We start from the raw sequence: 18459 nt of genomic DNA, 5'->3' as shown, positions 1-18459 counted from the left end.
TCACATTTCATTTTATAACATTTGTCTATCTATTTTAATTTTGCCATGTAACGCAGCTTTAAGTTAAAAATTTAAACCTTTATACTATAATCTATGAAATGAAATACTTTATCGGCCAATCCCAATGAAATTTTGTAGGTCCTATTATTTTGCCAAGGAAAATCCCAACGGTCTACCTCTAACAAGAAAGGACGGCTGTAGCCGAGTTCCCCGACTATTTAATACCCGGTACTCATCTCTTCCATCCGCCTCTTTGAGTAACCTTTAAATTTTAATGGTATGAAGCAAAATATGAAGTTATAAGTACTAAAGAAAGTCGAGTTTCTCGACTACACAAAATTTCCTGTATATTACACCCGTCACTCATCTCTTTCAACCACAATTTAACTAACCCCTTAATGTTTAAGCTTTAACGGTATGGATTCTCAGCAACAAATTTTTGTTGCATACTTTTGGCCTGGGCAAAACAACAACAACAAACCTACGGCCATACTACCGATTCAGTAAGGAAGCAGACTAAAAAGTCTATAACTCCTCTAAAAATTATCCCATTTGGCTGCTTTCCAAAAATATAACCGACCTGGCGCTAACACCAGTTTTCTATTTCGGAAGCGGGAGTGGACGTTACAAAGTTTTGACACAAACTTGATCTTTTGACACAAACTTGATCTTGATCACCATACCAGTTTAAGTTCCAAATCGGATAGCTCTATAGTTTATAGTCTTCGAGATCCACACGTTCAATTTTATCACGTTTGTATAGGAAAGGGTATATATATGGGTATATCTTCTAAGAATGGGGATGATATTTGTTTTTAGACATATATTAAGTTAATATTATTAGCTTCTAACTTTTAAGTTTTTCAAAACTTGTGAGGGCGGGAGGGGGTGTTGCAAAATTTTGAAACCAAGTTGAACTGCATGGGTATTGTATAAGTCTTTTATAGTCTCTGAGATCCACGCGTTCTTACGGAAAGACGGACATTTCTATATCGACTCGGGTGTTGATGCTGATCAAGAATACGTTTTTTTTAAAAAAATTCTACCAAAAGCAACTTAAGCAACAGCGCTCTTCAAATGACGAAATTATGTCAAAAATAGTCAAGGGAAACCCCCCTAAAAAAATAATGCCCAAAGAATAAAATTTAGGGGAACACCAGCATAGTGATTGCACGATTTCCAAATTTTTTCAAGTGCGGCTTTTTTTGTGGCGCTGACCTTATATATGGTATACTTCATCGGGTCGAAGATGAATCCTTCTCTAGGTTACATACATTCACACAACTACCACATACCCTTGTACTGTACGAGTACCAGGTACAAAGATCTATGGCATCTCTAAAAACTATCTGATTTGGATGAATTTTGATTTATAGGTGTAGACTAGCCATTGATAAACATTAATGAACTGGCGCTACAAGGTGATTTCCGGCTTGAGAGCGGGATTGGGCGTGAAAAAAAGTTTAAATAAATGCCAAATCCTATCTCCAATAGACTTCAAAGTATACAAGTAATGGGCATAAAAACACCAAAGTTATGGCATTTCCGATCAGTCATCCCGCTCGTTCCGACTTACATATATATATATGTATATACGTATATTATATATACGTATATATACGTATATATGTATATTGTATATACTGCGTGCAAAGGAAAGGTGGGTGTTTGCGATGTTTAAGGTTTATAGCTTTTAAACAGAGAGTCTAGTATGCGCAGAAACAGACAGATAGACATGCTTACATCAACTCAGGAGGTGACCCTGATTAAGAATATATAATATTTGAGGTTAAAGATTTCAACTTCACTGCGTTTCACCAAAAGGGTATAATAACGGCTGCACTTGATATAGTAAATATATAATATATTTTTTTTGTTAGTTTAATAAATTAAATTTTTATTATACATTTAAGGAATTTTACAGTTTTGCGCTTATTCATAAATTAACTATTTTCTTCGAAAGTTTGCGTTAAAGGACAAGAGTTAGAGAAAACTTATCGAGAAGCTCGTTCGGCGGCTAGTGAGCCTTAGCCTTGTAGGTGATCTTCCAGACCTCGAACAGGCAGATCGTGGAATGGAATCGATAGAATATGGCCAAGGGCATGGAAATGTGGGTGATGATCGTCCACCCCCAGACGCCGAAGAACTCAAGGTGGCTCTCCCGGAACACGGCCCGCCCTTTAATGAGGGTGTTCACGAACCAAATGGCGATGTTGGCTACCAGCAGGAAGGTGATGATTTCCCTGCCCGGCTTCCTCCGCACCTGCTTGGCGCCCTTGCACCGGCGGTGGCTCGAGTGGAGGATGAACATCGTCTGCAGGGAGGTCTGCACCACCCCGAATACCTCGGCTATAATGCCTTCCACCCGGTCGGGGACAGTGTCCCACTTGGCGAAGTAGCTGCCCAGGATGCTGAACATGCCATACAGGTACACCCCAGTTTGGGCCACAATCAGGAGAAGGTTATCCAGGTCCATGGAGTGATGCTCGTCGCTGGTGTCCTTGATGTAGCGAAGATCCCGCATCAGGAACATGCCTTGGTTTATATTTTACATATATTATTTGACCCTAATTCAAGTTTAAATTCACTTACCCGTTATCACAGCCGAGGCACACATGAAGTACATAAAGGTCTCCCAGAGGGTGACCTCCTGGGTGGCAATAAGCTCGTAGCCAGGCTGGGTGTAGAGGACAAAGTACATAATCATAGAGATGATGGTCATCACAATGATCAAAATACCGAAGAAGAGGCCCTTGTGCGATTGCGAGCAGTCCACCGAGAAGTGGTGAGCCGGTTTCTGGGTCACCGGTTTAACGGAGTTCTTGCGGGACTTGTCGATGTCCGGAATGGACTTCACCGTCTTCCACATTTCAAAGAGAATAACAGCGCATATCAGCGAGTACTCGATGGTGCAGGGAAAGAGGAAGGGGGAGAGCTGCTGGACCAAGGAGCCCATAATCGTAGTACGGGAACAGCCACTAAACACAGTGGCTGCTGTGGGGGAGGGCGTCACAGTTATGTTTGCAATGATAGAGCTCACATTTGTGGCCAGAACGGTGTTGTTCAGAGGATCCCTGACCGTCAGGTGCGAGTGGCTGTGGTGGTGCAAGTGCAAGGACTCGTTGACCGCCGCCCAGTCGGTTCTATTATGATTGTGGACCACAAGATCGTGGGCCGGATCCACTTCGTGCTGACTGATGTGAAAAATCTCGTGCTTGGTCTCCTCCACCAGGACGTACAGCCACTCGCATAAGTTGGTGGCCACCATGTGCATCAGCCCAAACCGCGAGGTCACCTTGTGCCGGGCCATGTCCATGTAGGTGGTGTTCAGAAAGATGAACTGCACCTGGGCGATGCACAGCACCATGCGGCAAATGGGCGTGATTGCCACGAAGACGTCTCGGCAGCCAGGATGGCCATTGAGTTCAAAGAACTGACCGAACTCTAGGCCAGAGTAGACCATTGTGCCAATGGCAAAGGCTATGGCTCCTACCCTCAAGTAGAAGCTACCAAAGTGGGTCACTTTATGCTTCAAATGCACATTGCTGTTCTTCTCATCTGAAAGTTTGAAATATAAACTTAAAATGTACTTTTTCGATCAAATTAGCGGTTCTTACGGTACTCCTTTAGGGCATTGAAGAGCGATCTATGGCGAAAGGCACTAATGTAAAGAAATACCACAAACAGTATACTGCCGCAGTAGAGGTACACGTAGAATCCCTGGTAAACGTAGGTCGGTATCTGATCCGATATCACTTCAGTGATTGGCAGACACACGCCGAGCAGAACCAAAAGTTTGCAATAGGTGGCCGACAATGCCGAACTTATGGCGTCACTGATTAAATTCAAGACAATTGTCTATTAGCTTTGGAATAAATGCATGGATATTTTGTTTTGACTTACTTTCCGGTCCGCCGGTTCTTTTCCTTTTGTTGCTTAGCCTGAAAGCTCTTGGCTCCATTGTCGAAGAAGGCTGTCGATCCATTTCTGACGCTCGTCATTCCACTTTGTAAGTTTATGGTTGCGGTACTGCCGCTGGCGGTTTCTGGCAAGTTTCTAAGAAAAAAAAAGTAAATTTTGTATTATTTTGTTCATAAAGTTTATACCTTTTAACCCTTTCCTCATTGGATAGAAGGGTGTGTGAGGTTTTTTAAGTCTGTCGGATCTAATCCACTGTTGGCTCACAAACAGGCAGACAGGAGTCCGAATAAAATATTTCATAAATCTCATTAAAAATGACGTACGAATAATATTATACAAATTTAAAGTCATAAGCTTTTTTTTTAAGCTAAGACGTATAGATTTAAGAATAAATAATAAACAATCAAATGATAGCATTATATTATAATTTAACATTAAAAATTCTAATAAATAATAACATTAAATTTAAAAAAGAAAATTTATAAGTTATATTTTGGGTCGAATAAGATTCGCAAATATCGCGTACGCTTTGCCCCAAGTCCCATGCTTCTATCTGCAAGATCACGAATGTAATAAAATACACGATGTAATAGACTTTTACTCAGTCCTTCCTTTTCAAAATGGCAGAAACCTATAGATATTATTAAAAATATCTAAAAAGCCACCTATAGCACGAATTCAGATAGGATGAAAATTCTCCTTCACCCCGTTGCATATTTTTGAACAAAACTAAAATACACGTAAAAAAACTGAACATATTTTTTATGGAAAATACCCATTTCTGGCTATCCGTGGTGTGAGAAAAGCGTCCTTTCGGCCGTAGATCGGCGGTCGCTGTGTGAGAATTTCCTGGAGAAGGAGTGAGGGCCTCCGGGACACCTGAAGAGTGCAGGCAGAGTCCTCGCGATGGACTCCGATCGTCGGCAGGGGGAGCAGGGCCTGGCGCTGGCTGGCGTGCTCCACGAGGTCCAGATTTGTTTGGGACTTGGCCAGCGGGGAGATGGGGTGCGGTGACATGACCGGAATCTGGTGGTGTCCGCAGTGATCGCACGAGGTCCTGGCGTAGCGGACCACTTGGCTGGAGGTAGCAGCACCCAAGTGGGGTGGGGTCCCCGGGATAGACGGGGGCAGCGAGCTCGGGGGGGAGCGCGAAAACGAGGCTTTCTTTGGTACACTTAGGGTTATGTATTCACAGCCATCGGCGGTAGCTTGGTTGCTGTTGAGGGATCGGAACTTGTATTAGACTATCGCGAAGGATACCCGATTTTATGGCAGTGGCACGCATATAGTTCGACGGTTCCAAAGTTTTCCGATCAACTGACTTTACTTTGGGCACCCGATTGTGAAAAAAAGGCGATTTCTTCGGATGACCCTGGAAGAATCGCACACATTTGCAGAATTGTCCAGCTTTGATTGCTTTTTGATCGATTTCTGCCCATCACCCTGATAATATCACTAACATCACAGCGCGTGTTTTGAAGGAAGAACCTTTAATTTGTGTATAAGTGAGTTGATAAGTCAAGCCGTTGTCTCATCAATCAATGGACAGATAACTTGGTGCCCGGTTTCTACTGTTTGCATTCACATTAAGTGATCACGTTTTCTTTTGTGCCCCGCAATCGGTGTCTGGAATTTGAGCTGGGGCTTTGTTATGTTAAAAACTTGAAAAAAAGACAACAATTTACCAACAAAAATCATTTTATTTACTGACATTTTTTTGATTTTAAGGTAGTTGTCCGATTAGAAAGAATTCTTCAGCGAATAAAGGAACTACACTACATTTCGTTAATAAAAAAAGGAAAAATAATTTTAATTTCTTTGATACCTATAAGACATTACATAAATATAATATGTAACACAGTTCGAAAAAAAGAATATTTTTAATTGGGATTTAAACATTATAGAATATCTTTTAAGTTTATTATTTTTATTTTGTTGGTTGCGGAAACTCAATCGGGACTATATGCCGTGCCACTGCTTTGAAAATGTAAGACCGAAACGCACTTTTTTTCTCTGGACACCACATCGTGGTGGTAATGAACCCGCTGTTTGGTTTTCCACAGATTTATGGGTTGATCGTACAGGTCACTAGATTTAAGATTGACTAGGGACATTGTCGGGGCAATGAACAATTTTGTGGAAAGATGATCCGATCGAGAACCGAAGATCCCCGAGTAGACTTAATGCGCAAGTTTCCGGCCCTTACAGACCCGTGTCAGTGGGAAGACTGAGGTGTTTTTGAACCAGTTACTCCAATTGTCGGAGCTATCGGCCAGACGATATTTGACTAACTGATTAGCGTTGTTATTAGCCTGCTATTTTTGCCGTGCGGGTACGAGAGTGTGATCCGTGTGGGTAAATAAATCTATTGCAGCCGTACTGTTGCCTTAATTTATTAGCCTATTTGCACTTCATTATGTATGCTATATGTACTATATATAGCGCCTGCAATTCCCAGTATATAAACTCTATGTATTGAGACCTCCAAGATTCCACGAGTGAGGCGCGTCATCTCCAAACGACTTGTCAATATTGTTGATTATCGTGTACGGAGTGCTGTAAACGCCTCTGATTTCCCAGACGATGTTCCGCCTTATCTCTGCCATTATTCCAGTCTAGATTTCAGTGTTCTTGGCTTGTTTACTGGGTCAACAATGTTTGTCGATCTTAAGACGAGCCAATATTTACCCATACACATGACACATGACATGAGTTATACGATCTCCAAAATAATGTCAAAGACCCACGCTAATTTTAAAAATACCCCCTCGAGATGTGACGTCATCGGAGTATTTACTTTAGTAGATATATTTTTCGGTTTTTGGAAAATAATAGAAAAAGCTGTGAGGTGTCCGCTGATTCAGTATCAGCTGAAGAAACTGTTTACTGCGGTGAAAGTTACGTGGGCAAAGTGTCAATCATTTGCGAAATGATTATGAAACTCAAGTTGTCTGAAATCGATTTTAACAAAAGGCACAAAGGTGTCCTTCAGAATCAAATTATCGAGCCCCATTGACTTGATCAAAGTGTGAAAACACTAATAATTATAGATTTTGGACAAGCTATGATCAATTTTTGTTTGACATGCTCAAACGCTATTGGTTTTTTGGATCAATCACATTATTTCCATTTAGTCTCACTTATTTAAAGGGATATGGATCACCAAGTTTTTATAATCAAGTATCTTAAATATTCGATATGAATTTACGAAGAAAACATTTTATTTTTAAACCAAACACCTTACCTGAAGGTAACCGTCGGCATTCTTTCGTACTGAACTTCACTGTTTCGTTCCACCATGGATTACTGAACTGATTGTAAACCTTTGATTGATTTCACTTTAATTTTCGATTTTTAAAAGTTTTTTAAAGGTTTAAAAGTTTTTATGTTTCCATTTTTTGGAAAGATGTTAAATATATGATTATGTTAAATCATCCGCTATTAATTTTTGTGCATATGGTAGCGCAGTTCTTGGAACACTGAGCCCCAAACCTAAACTCGATTCTTATCTTCCGAGTCATCCTCCAGTTTTAAATGCCAACATACACAGTAGCGATATGGCAAACCTAAAATTGTTATTAGTTAATACCAAGATATTGCGAAGGGTTCCGCTACGCAGAGGACCGCAGTAGCGGACCAAAGGCAAATATATGGAGTGGGGCTATCTTTCGCGGGTCGCAATTCCGACCCTGCTTGTTTGCCACCCAACCAAGGAAAACCTTGTCTCTAAAATGGTATGGACTATAGCACACCATAAATCACTATCAGTTCTTAAAATCTGTTTAAAAATCAGACGCCGCTTTTGTTTACGCTTGTAATCAATTACTTGTGTCAACATTTGTTCATATACATACGCATTCTTGTTTTATCGATCCTAACTAATATTTTCCAGAACGATAAGAAAAACAACAATTTTAATATGAAAAAAAGGTGCTTCGGTCATTTAATGGTGAGTTTCAAATGGGTAACTTTTACTAAAATAGAAATGATTGTCATTAAAGAGTGTTTTTACCTCAATGTTTGGTTTTGGGTATTTTAAATGTATCGGATGAAAGTATTTATAATTCATTGAGTTTTTTTTCTTTGAATTTTCCACACATTTCAGAGCACCAAAAATTTTGGAAACCTTTCTGACCTCAATTCAACTGAGGTCATGTCGATAAATATTCACATGCCGGAGCATATGCTGTACCAACCGACCACGCCGTATATTGTTAACATACGTCAGGAGACTCTACTTTCCACCAGCCTCGACTACTGTCCTCTTCCATGTGTAATTTGTGCTCCAAAGTTTGTCATGCGAGCTGATGCAGTTAGTGGAGCTTCCACCGAACCATTTGCGGTCCTCGCGCCAAAAAAGGGCCAAAAGTGAGACAAAATTCTGCTCTTAGAAGCAGGACTAGGATCAAAAGCAAGACCTAGCCAGGAGCAACACCACAGGCGGTCAAAATACTTTAGGAAAAATTTTTACTTTTCATTAAATATTTGGTGAAAATATATTTTTGTGAGTTTTTTGAACCCAAGCAGCCACAATTCCACTTTCCACTTATTAAACCTCCTTACATTGCCATTTTGGCAATTTTTTTTAAGTGCAAGTACGGACTCCACCAACTGATAAATTTTCAAATTTGCATGCTAATGAATGGTCTGGCGTGGAACTGTTGCTGGAAAGTTTTAACTTATGCTTGTGCTTACTTGGATATGGAGAGTGTGGCGAGAGATTTATCTGGGAGCCCGACCATGAGGTTTTTGCCCACGGGCGAACAGAGGCACTCCACGAACGACATCAGTTGCGTGACAAAGTTTGGATGGCTTTCATCAGTAAACCAAGGGCCAGAGGGTTCAGAGATGGTAATGACGGAGGTGCGGAACTAAATGGATTTGCAAGCAGCTAATTAAGATTTTATTTATCTTCCATTGCTTGGAAAATTAAGCGGTATGAGAAATTCTGTAAAGCGAGGTAAACTTTCCAAACAATCTTCGGTGTCTGGCGGCGTCAAATTCCGGATGAAATTGGTGCAAGCCTGCTAATGAAAGTGTCAGCCATGTGTCAAAACGATGGTGCCAGGGAAATGCTCCCTACATGTCCGCCAACGCTGTGTATGAGTATAAAACGGAGTGCGAAGTGATCACAAAGCTTTTGGCGGGAAGCCCCATTACATAAGAAATTTCGATTAGTTTTCGTTGCCAAACTGACATTAACGTTGGCATAAAGTGTTCCTATTAATTCAAGCTCCGGCCCATTCGTTGAGGGTCTTAGCCACTTATTTAATCAGCCAACTGTTCACGCATTTACCTTTCACTCCAGAGTCGACCATTCAGCTATTTGAATTCTACTCGGAGGGCATTCATGCGTTTTGGTAGGAGGCTTTTAGCTAAAACTGAGCTGAAAATAAAGTGCTAACCTTTAAAGGCACCTGTAAAAAGTATAATTATGGATTAATCCTGCATGCGTTACAAAAGATGAAAAGGTAACATGCCTCAAATTCACAACATTTTTTATTCCTAGTGGGAAGGCCAACACCTGCCTTGCAACAAAAGCCATTGTAGTATAAGCACATTACATTTATCTCTGCTCCGTTAGCTTCTTTTCTTGACATGTTGGCTCAAAGAACATGAAAGTTCTTTGTACCTTTATGGCAAACAAATTTTCCGAAAATTGAATAGCTACTGAATATGTATGCGAAGAAAAGCCTATTTCAGAAGCATAATTAGATTTTCCCAGTAGGTGAGAAAATTGATACTTATATTGCAAATAACCAAAGCTGAATTTCGAATGGGTATTTTTGATTGAGTTTCAGATGCTTATTAGCCCTGGGGGAATTGGAAAAGGGAATTGCAATGTGGGATGTATTGGAGAGATTTTTGTCATGAATTAAATTTTACCTATTCGGTAACAAGGTTGAAATATTCGCTTGGCTCTTGACTGCTTTGAACCGGTTGGCCTGCGAAATACTTAGGCATCGCCCTGCCAAACAATTTAACATCAGACCCGAGGCTTCCTGCTGTTTTCTTTGCGAAGAAGTTTCGCCACTTTGCCGTCCGTCGAAAGTTGAAGCCAAAACTTTTGGCACTCAGCTGCATTCTCGAGCTAAGCCCTTCCTCGTTTGAAAGTCCTGGTAGGACTCTTTGGATTTTGACAGCGGACGAAAACAGAAGTTTTAAGACGAGCAGCGTATGCATTCCGCCACAAGGTGCAAAAACAACTTAGGAAAATTTCAAAAACCAATCTTGAATGTTTTGAGTCAACTGGAGGTACACTTTGGCCTAAAACCACCCTCATTGTTAAATAGAAAGCTCATGAGAGATTTTGAAAGTTCCAGATTCTTCTTTGTAGTTTATGTGTTTTATATATATTATATTGTCTTATTTCTGAGTAAGACAAGGATATAAAACTATTATTATTTTCATAATTATGTATCGCCTTGTACTCGAATGCACATACATATGTTTATGTACATAAAATTATGCGCACTTAAGCCACTCAAATCGAAGACTCCCAACCATGGTCTTGGCTTTTTTCACTGGTGCTCCTTTCTTTGGTGATAGTTTTTTGGCACGGTTATTTCGCAGTTTGGGTTTCTATTCACGTTTGGGAAATAAAATCGCGTACGTCATGCCGAGCCAGTTCGCAGAATAACAAAATCAGTATGCCGCAGCAGAAATGCCAATGACAATCCACAATCCTGGCGGACTGGGGGAGCTGGAGAAATGGGTTGGAAAGCCCTTACATCTTCGGGAGGTTGGCGGGGTCACGCTGTTGTTTTACATTTTTGCATCATTAAGCATCGGGGGAGTGGCTGGAAATATGCTAATAAATGTATGGACGTGTGCGACAGTCAGTGGGTTAGGGGGCCATAAAGCAAACAGCAGGAGAACTTAGAGTCCACATACACCCTGTTGGCCGGGAGTTGCAGGGACCGGCTCTAAGTGGATCAATCGCCTAGGATGCCAAGAGATTCTCTTGCAGGATAAGCGGATAAGACACTTGGCTTTCATGTTTGCTCAATGATAGCATCTTATCCCCTAAGTTTGTTCTGGTTATGTCTCGAACCCGGCCCTAAATTTTTAAGAGCTCATAATTTTGAAAACGAGAAAATATGCACAGCAGGATAGAGCCAGTTTTAAAATTTATTAAAATTTACAACCGCTATGCGGCAAAAAAAAAATTATAATAAATTTTTTATATTTCTTTGTATAGATATACATACATATAAGGTGTGGGGTGTGAGAAACTCCTTATAAAATTACACAAACAGCAAACGAAAAATATTCCTAAAATCATTACCTCGGCATATTTATATTGTATATCAATGAGAAGTATGGTGTACTTTCCGGCATATGAATGTACATGTACATATGTATGATGAGAGCAACGAATTTCTGTAAAACACACTGAAAAGATTCAGAAAATGATCATGAAATATTTGCACTGTTAGGTCGGAGACCACAACACGGGTACAAATATGAGAAAACGTAATCCAAGCCCTAATCACAATCCGATTTAGTGGCGAACGGTAACAGCTTGACCATATAATTTCTAGATTAACGGGTTGAGTCTGGCATACGGGTCGTATGAGCGATGCAATCGGAGTCTGCACGACGGACTAATTCGCGTTTCGGACCCGACTGTGTCAATTAGTTAGTGGATGCCGGTGGTGGTGGCGGGTACTCTTTCAATGTGGTTTCATTAGTGGCCAAGTTAATGGATTTTCCCGCCAGACTCTCTCTGCTTGGCGGTTGCCTTCGTTTTCAGCGGTTTACTTTTCGATGCTGTGTGGAAAAACTTTTTAGCTCCAATTTTCTCCTATAAAACTTTTAGTTTTTTGTGTAAGTTTCCCTGTTTTCTTCTTTCGTTCTTTGGTCCTTTCTACCCACATATATACTGGGACTATTTTCGCACAGTTCCTGTGTCTTTGTTTCGTATAAATTGCCGTCAATTAGTTTAATTGTTTTCCCAATGTGTTTTCTTTGCTCTTCTTCCACCCTGCACATTGCACTCCCTCCGCGGTGGCCATTGATGACCATCATTGATTAGTTGTGCAATTGTTTCGGAGCTGTCATTGCCTTTGTTTCAGTTTCTCTCCAGTTCGCTGCATTTAATGGCCCTCAAATACAAAGGCTGTTGAGTTATTATTGGCGACCATTGTTGGCTAAACTTAAAGACAGCAGAAAAAGCGGCTAAATATCCTCTAAAAAAGTTCAGCACAATAAGCAAAAATGCAACATTTAAAATGACAGAAAAAAATCTTCCGCTCTGGGACAAATTTTCCAGTTCACTCCCAAACTCAAAAGCACACATGCAGCGAAAACAAAGGAAGATTTTATTAAAATTGATGATGCTCCTCGGCGCTTGCTACACGACGCCTTCAAGTATGCCATAAATCTATGTCAACGAGAGCCAACAAAAATAAAATTGGGATTTTTTAAGAATGGCACATTGCAAACGATATTTTTTTTTAAACTAAAACAAAATTAAAGCATTTTATGAGCATGACTATTTGCTGAAAAATAAAAATAATAGAAGCTATAGAAGTGTCTCAGTTATGTTAAAATTGGTACAATATTTTTATTTAAGTATTATGGCAGCCCCATAATAGTTTAACAACAATACACTACTTGTTTGTCTCTCTTACTGATTTTTGGTGGTTAACTCAATGCCGTTTTCATGAAATCTATTTTAAACATAATACATTCATACTTTTTATACCCTTGTATTATAATTTTGTCCAAAAGTGTGCAACGCAGTGAAGGAGACATCTCCGACCCTATAAAGTATATATATTGATCAGGATCACTCTCTGAGTTGATATAAGCATGTCCGTCTGTCCGTCTGTCTATCCGTCTGTCTGTCTGTCCGTTTCTACGCGAACTAGTCTCTCAGTTTTGAAGCTATCGTCTTGAAACTTTGCACACACCCTTCTTTCCTTTGCACGCAGTATATAAGTCGGAACGGATCGGCCGACTATATCCTATAGCTGCCATATAACTGATTGATCGGAAATGGTATAACTTTGGTGTTTTTAGAGTTAGAGAGTTAATTTGACACGAGAGCTATTTTTGGCAAATCATTACTACATGCCAAATTTCATAAGGATCGGCCGACTATATCTTATAGCTGCCATATAAACTGAACGCTCGGAAATGACCCATTTTTTGTGTTTTTGAAGATAGAAAGCTGAAACTTAGTACATATTCTATTTTTGTTTGTCAGTTAATCCAACCTGCCAATCTTCATTAGAATCGGCCGACTATATCCTATAGCTGCCATATAACTGAACGATCGGAAATGACCCAACTTTCGTGTTTTTGAAGATAGAAAGCTGGAATTTAATGCAGATTCTATTTTTGGTCAGTTGACCCAACCTACCAAATTTCATTAGGATCGGCCGACTATATCCCATAGCTGCCATATAACTGAACGATCGGAAATGGTATTTGGTAGAAATATCAACTTTCGTATTTTTGAAGATAGAAGTTTGGGACATTTTTTAGATTTTGTATTGTAATAAATTGGATTATATTTTCCTATTCCCATAAGGATCGGCCAACTATATCCGATGTTTGCGATATATATCCGGTTTTAACTGCAAGGGTATATAAACTTCGGCTCCGCCCGAAGTTAGCTTTCCTTTCTTGTTTTTAGATTTTTTATTGTAGTTTATTGGTTTTATTATGGCCCCCGAAAAGGATATAAGGCTAAGGATAAGCATACGGCTTTAAATGTCAACTCTGGTTAATTTAAACCATTCGAAAATTAACATATATTTGAATATAATTTTCATCAAAGTTATCAGCTTACACTCTTTGCCTCCAGTGAGTTGTTTCTAAGAGAAGTTGTCAAAAGCTGTTTTACACGGCTTAACCATTTTAACAATTACATAAGTATTTACGCCTTTATTACCATTACTCACTGTCTACCTAACTCGAACTATATTTGAATTATTTTTCTACCATTACCTACCGCTACCACATTTTATGACTTCTAGAAGCGTATATTTAACACGGGCTGTCTGGATATGTGTTGATAATATGTCATCTCCATGAATTTCAATATTGCGGCAGACTGAATAAGATAGTAATTATCATGGCGAAAAATGATAATTATCATTTTTAATAGGGTTCTTAAATTACTTTATGTACAATTATAAATTTTTTTTATTTTTTCCGCGACACTAGGCACTAGGAAAGATAGCAGCACTTTTAAAGCTTGTTTAAATATAAAACATCTGGTCTAAGTAGCTATGACGCCCGCAAGCATTTCACAACCGGAGCACTCGATTGAGAATTGTATCATCTAGTCGGCTAATCATAAAAAAGGTTCCTTGCTGTCTAGTCTGCCTAGAAGTCTAGAAGACGAGCTATTATCTGAGTTATAGAAATAAGTGATAAGAATGTAGCAGCTACTGTTGGCGAGAGCACAAACTAGGCCTCAATATTTTATTAAATAAAGTTTCTATTACATTAAAATATATTTTAATTATATTTACTCTTCGATCATAGACTTTCCTTTGGTTTCAGACAGAAAGAATAGGAAATAAAAAAAAGTTACTAAACTAAACATGGCTGAGAACCACATGGTGTAGGGCATTCCCCAGAAGTGAAGTAACAATGGAAATAGCTTCAGCGTTACAAAGACAAGGATGCTCATCCAAGCTACCGAAATAGATGTGGCAACAGATCGAATCTGTAATATTTAGTAGAAAGTTATTTAATGTAATGCGACAATTCGTCAATAAGTTACCTTTGCTGGATGTACTTCTACAATCACAAGAAAGAAGAGTCCAATCAGACCCACATTAGCCACATAAATAATGAAAATCATCAGAACAAATGGAATCCAAGTATAGTCGTGAAGATCGTGGAGTTCTCCAAAATATGTAAAGCATCCAAATGCCATGCATCCAACTCCCACTCCCAAAGTGGAAATCAGCAGCAGCAACCTTCGTCCTACGATGTCCACAAATATGGTTGAGGTGTAAACTCCAATTACTTGGACAAGACCAATTATTATTGTACAGGTGTCGACATCCAGAAACGATCCAGACTTGGCGAATATATCCGACATATAGTTGATGAAGCTAAAGACATTACTGAATTCGAATCCGGTGCAAAGAACAAAAGCTGCTGCAAACCCTTTAAGAGCTGGTTTTGTAACTAAAATACCAAATATTAGTAGATTTCGAGTTAAAAAAATTTAAGAATCTTACTAAAGTCTTTTAATGTGAATCCAGCACGGTTGTTCATCTGCTGAGACAACACTGCTAGTTTTAGCTCTTGAAAAGAATCCATTGAATTCTGCTTCGCCCCTCGTTGATTTTTGTAGTACCGAAAGGACATTTCAGCTGCAGTGAGCTGGTTTTTTTTCAAGAGATAGGGAGCTGATTCTGGCAGCATCAGAGTAGCCAAAAAGTAGACAATTGGCAGGAATATGGCTACCAAGGGAACCACGTGATAGTCGAGGTAGGAGCTAGAAATATACCCAACTAATACTCCAAGATTCACCGATAGCATCAGGATTGAAGTCAGGGATCCTCGAATACTTCGAAGGAATGAATTAGATAGTTTCTTTTATTTTACCTTTAGTACAAGAACTTACCTAGTGTCCGCTATTTCACTGATGAAAATGGGTAAAACTACGTAGGACACTCCTCCAATAAATCCACCTAAAAACCGGGCGGCATACAGAAAGTACACATTGGATGCGCAGTAAATCAGAATCCAAAGGCACTTTAGGGAAAAAGCTATTGTTTTTATTGCTTTTTAATTTATTGAATTCTTCCACTCACCGCGTAGGGTGCAGCTAGCAGATATAGGAAAAACTTTCTACCTGCTCGCTCCAGTAAAAAGCCAATAACCAAATTTCCGCACAAACTTCCTAGTCCCAGCATCGATCCCAGCCAGGATATTTCATCGATATTTACGGCAAAGTCGAGCGGGGAGTCCGTCGTTTGGATTTTAGTCAAGGTCGGAGAAAGCCACCCCAATCCGATTCCATGAGCAAATGTTATGATATTCACTAAATAAAAAGGTCCTGTAATTGTAAGAGTCGAAAGGATCATGATGTATTTGTTCTCACCAATAATTGTTGCCAGAAATTGGTAACGCGTTTCCCGCTTCAGAAACCGGTTGTTTAAAAGATTTGCCATTTTTTGTAGTTAACGGACGGAGATTACAAAAGTTAAAGCTACTTCTCACTACTACCCCCACTTATATATAATGTGAAGAAATCTAAAAAGCTCGTGGGGAAAGCAAGCTCCTACTTTTGCACTGTCAGGGTTCATTCTTTGTGTATTTAAGAAAAAATCTCTATTATCACAGAGAAGGGAAATAATATAGTGAACTACTGAGCTTTTTCAATGTAGCAAAAGGGAACAAAAATAAAGTTATTACTTATTTGGTAATAAATTTATTTTTTGGTTTTATCTGAAAAGCATTAAAACTTTAAATATTAATATATAGTAGTGGCAATATTTTTGAATTTTTATGTCCTAAAATAGCTTAAGGAATTGTGTCTAATTTGTTGTTTTTTAATTAAATTTAAGACATGATTAAGTGCATACAAATTTTTGAGATAGCTCTTTGATCTTTGCTTCAAAAATTAAAAGTTTTTTCAAACTGAAATTATTAATCCTCACATAAAACCACAACTCATATTTTCTAATTCCTATACATATTTTGTAAGCCCATTAATTACATAAAGCATAGAACTTGTCCTATCTATGTAAAATTTGGTCAATATTACTTAAATATGTATGTATTCTGTTTTCTCCTCTACAAATTTAATGACAACACTGCAAGTACTTGTTTGTCCCACATACCGATTTCATATTGTTGTGGGAATTTTTGTGTTGCTTTTCAACCAAACTGCCAGAACACCAAATTGGATGTAATGCAAATTTCCAACGCCACAGGCTGACAGCGGTTTACTATTCTCGTTTCAGCAATTCTAAATTAAAACAGCACATACATATGCTGTGGAGCGGGGATTGCCTTGCATCTGGTTTACATTTATCAAGCTTTATCGATATATTTTTATTTAATTTCGTCTTAAAACAGTGCACTGGCTTAAATGAAAATTAATTTTCAATGTTACGGAAATTTGTCTAAGTGCAAAGAGACAAACGCCGCAATTAAAAAAAATGAATGTTTGACAATTTCCTGGATGGCTGGGAATGGCATCGAAAATACAAAATTAATTGTTGTGGGTCAAGCTAGGAGCTTCCTGTTTCCGCTCCTCTGAAAGGATGCATGATTAGCATCGAGTGTAGCGGACTGAATTCGTAATCACATACTCGTACTCTAAGGTCAAGAGACAATTCGAGCTCGACCCAACCACTTACTTCAATATGCATGAGGCTTCTGAGGGTCGCCTTCTGATAGCTGAATGCATTTAGAAAGCCACTTCAAAGACTTGATTAGCTTGGGAAAAGCTAATTGTGACTCGGACCGGAGACTGGCGAAGTTTTGAGCACTTCCAGGGGAAAGTTTAGCAGCAAGGCCAGTCTGGAGAGTTTATTGAAAGTGATACACAGCTCGGGTTAAGCCCCAATTTATATGCTTGATTAGAGGATGTTTTCGGGCCAATGCCTTCACGGCTTTAATTAGATTTTCTTGCACTCACAGTTTTCTCCACTTGTTCCGACAGCCGGGAGCAGCAGCTAATTATAAAAGTTTACTCGGCCAATGCCAAAACTAACACTTCAGATGGGCAGTCGTTGATTGATGTCGGAGCCGTTGAAATTTTGTAATTTAAATGATGGGTTCTGCGGTGGGAAGTGCACTGAAAGAATCTGCTCCCTGAAATGGAAAATTGCCAGGGTGTTCGCCAGGAAAATTACAAGGAAACAAGAAAATGGAAAATATAAACACTTGAGCATTAATAAATGGCTCAAAAAACTAGCTGGGAGACAATCAGACTGCTTTCAGAGCCGTTGGGAAAACTTTCCCATTTGGAGGATTACCACTCTCTTATGCATCTTTAGTTTTGGCCAAAAGTTCCACAAAGCATTTTCCTTTTGACTGCAGCCATTTGGACAAAACTGTTTTATACGCTCCCCCTGTCTTGCACTGCCCACTGTCCACTGGATACTGCCTCATGGCCAAATCCCTCAAAGACCTTGAACGAGTCGCATAATAAAAGTGAATGCCAAAAAGGCCAACGAGCAGCCTCCAGTGAGTCCAGCTGTGTGATATTTCGCAGCTTGTGCCGGCATAAAACGGGCATAAAGAGTTTTTATGGCCGTTTCGCCCTTTTTAGAAAAAGTAATCGAAACTAAGTACGCAGCACTGAGATGTAGTTATGGCAAATTAGACCTATTTTTGGGCCATAACGGCAGGGCAATCCCAAAGGAATAATAGTAGGAACTCCAGTTTGAACTCAACTAATCCTTTCTTTATTTTTCACCATATATTATATTCTTTGTTTTTGGCTCGACAAATGATTCGTGTCAGACCCAAATCAATTAAACATCCATTATGCAAATAAGTTAGAAGCATCCTCCTGGGGCCGCCGCCTTCATGCATATTTATGTGCCA

General features: G+C 39.4%; 2 protein-coding genes across 4 annotated transcripts; both read right to left on the bottom strand.

Annotated features, from left to right (window-relative positions):
* Positions 1-1909: 1909 nt before the first annotated feature.
* On the bottom strand, positions 1910-7385 carry OtopLb (Otopetrin-like b). Of its 2 annotated transcripts, XM_017235068.3 has the most exons (6): positions 5926-6152; positions 4697-5137; positions 3904-4056; positions 3618-3835; positions 2593-3558; positions 1910-2535 (listed from the first exon to the last, which is right to left on the bottom strand). In XM_017235068.3, the coding sequence occupies exons 1-6, from the start codon at positions 6033-6035 to the stop codon at positions 2018-2020; spliced, it is 2406 nt and encodes an 801-aa protein (XP_017090557.2). In that variant the 5' UTR covers positions 6036-6152; the 3' UTR covers positions 1910-2017. The 2 variants fall into 2 exon arrangements, with proteins under 2 accessions (XP_017090557.2, XP_017090558.1); XM_017235069.3 differs by lacking the exons at positions 4697-5137; positions 5926-6152 and adding an exon at positions 7166-7385.
* Positions 7386-14331: 6946 nt separating this feature from the next.
* LOC108121125 (facilitated trehalose transporter Tret1-like) lies at positions 14332-17638 on the bottom strand. 2 transcript variants are annotated; one of them, XM_070277492.1, is made up of 6 exons: positions 17546-17638; positions 15711-15955; positions 15521-15651; positions 15132-15463; positions 14666-15078; positions 14332-14608 (listed from the first exon to the last, which is right to left on the bottom strand). In XM_070277492.1, the coding sequence occupies exons 2-6, from the start codon at positions 15810-15812 to the stop codon at positions 14408-14410; spliced, it is 1179 nt and encodes a 392-aa protein (XP_070133593.1). In that variant the 5' UTR covers positions 15813-15955; positions 17546-17638; the 3' UTR covers positions 14332-14407. The 2 variants fall into 2 exon arrangements, with proteins under 2 accessions (XP_070133593.1, XP_017090549.2); XM_017235060.3 differs by lacking the exon at positions 17546-17638 and adding an exon at positions 16001-16092 and having other exon boundaries at positions 15711-15940.
* Between the last annotated feature and the right edge of the window lie 821 nt (positions 17639-18459).

Source organism: Drosophila bipectinata, chromosome 2L, assembly GCF_030179905.1.
Source record: "Drosophila bipectinata strain 14024-0381.07 chromosome 2L, DbipHiC1v2, whole genome shotgun sequence".
Classification (NCBI taxonomy): domain Eukaryota; kingdom Metazoa; phylum Arthropoda; class Insecta; order Diptera; family Drosophilidae; genus Drosophila; species Drosophila bipectinata.
This window is presented reverse-complemented; position numbering and strand designations above follow the sequence as displayed.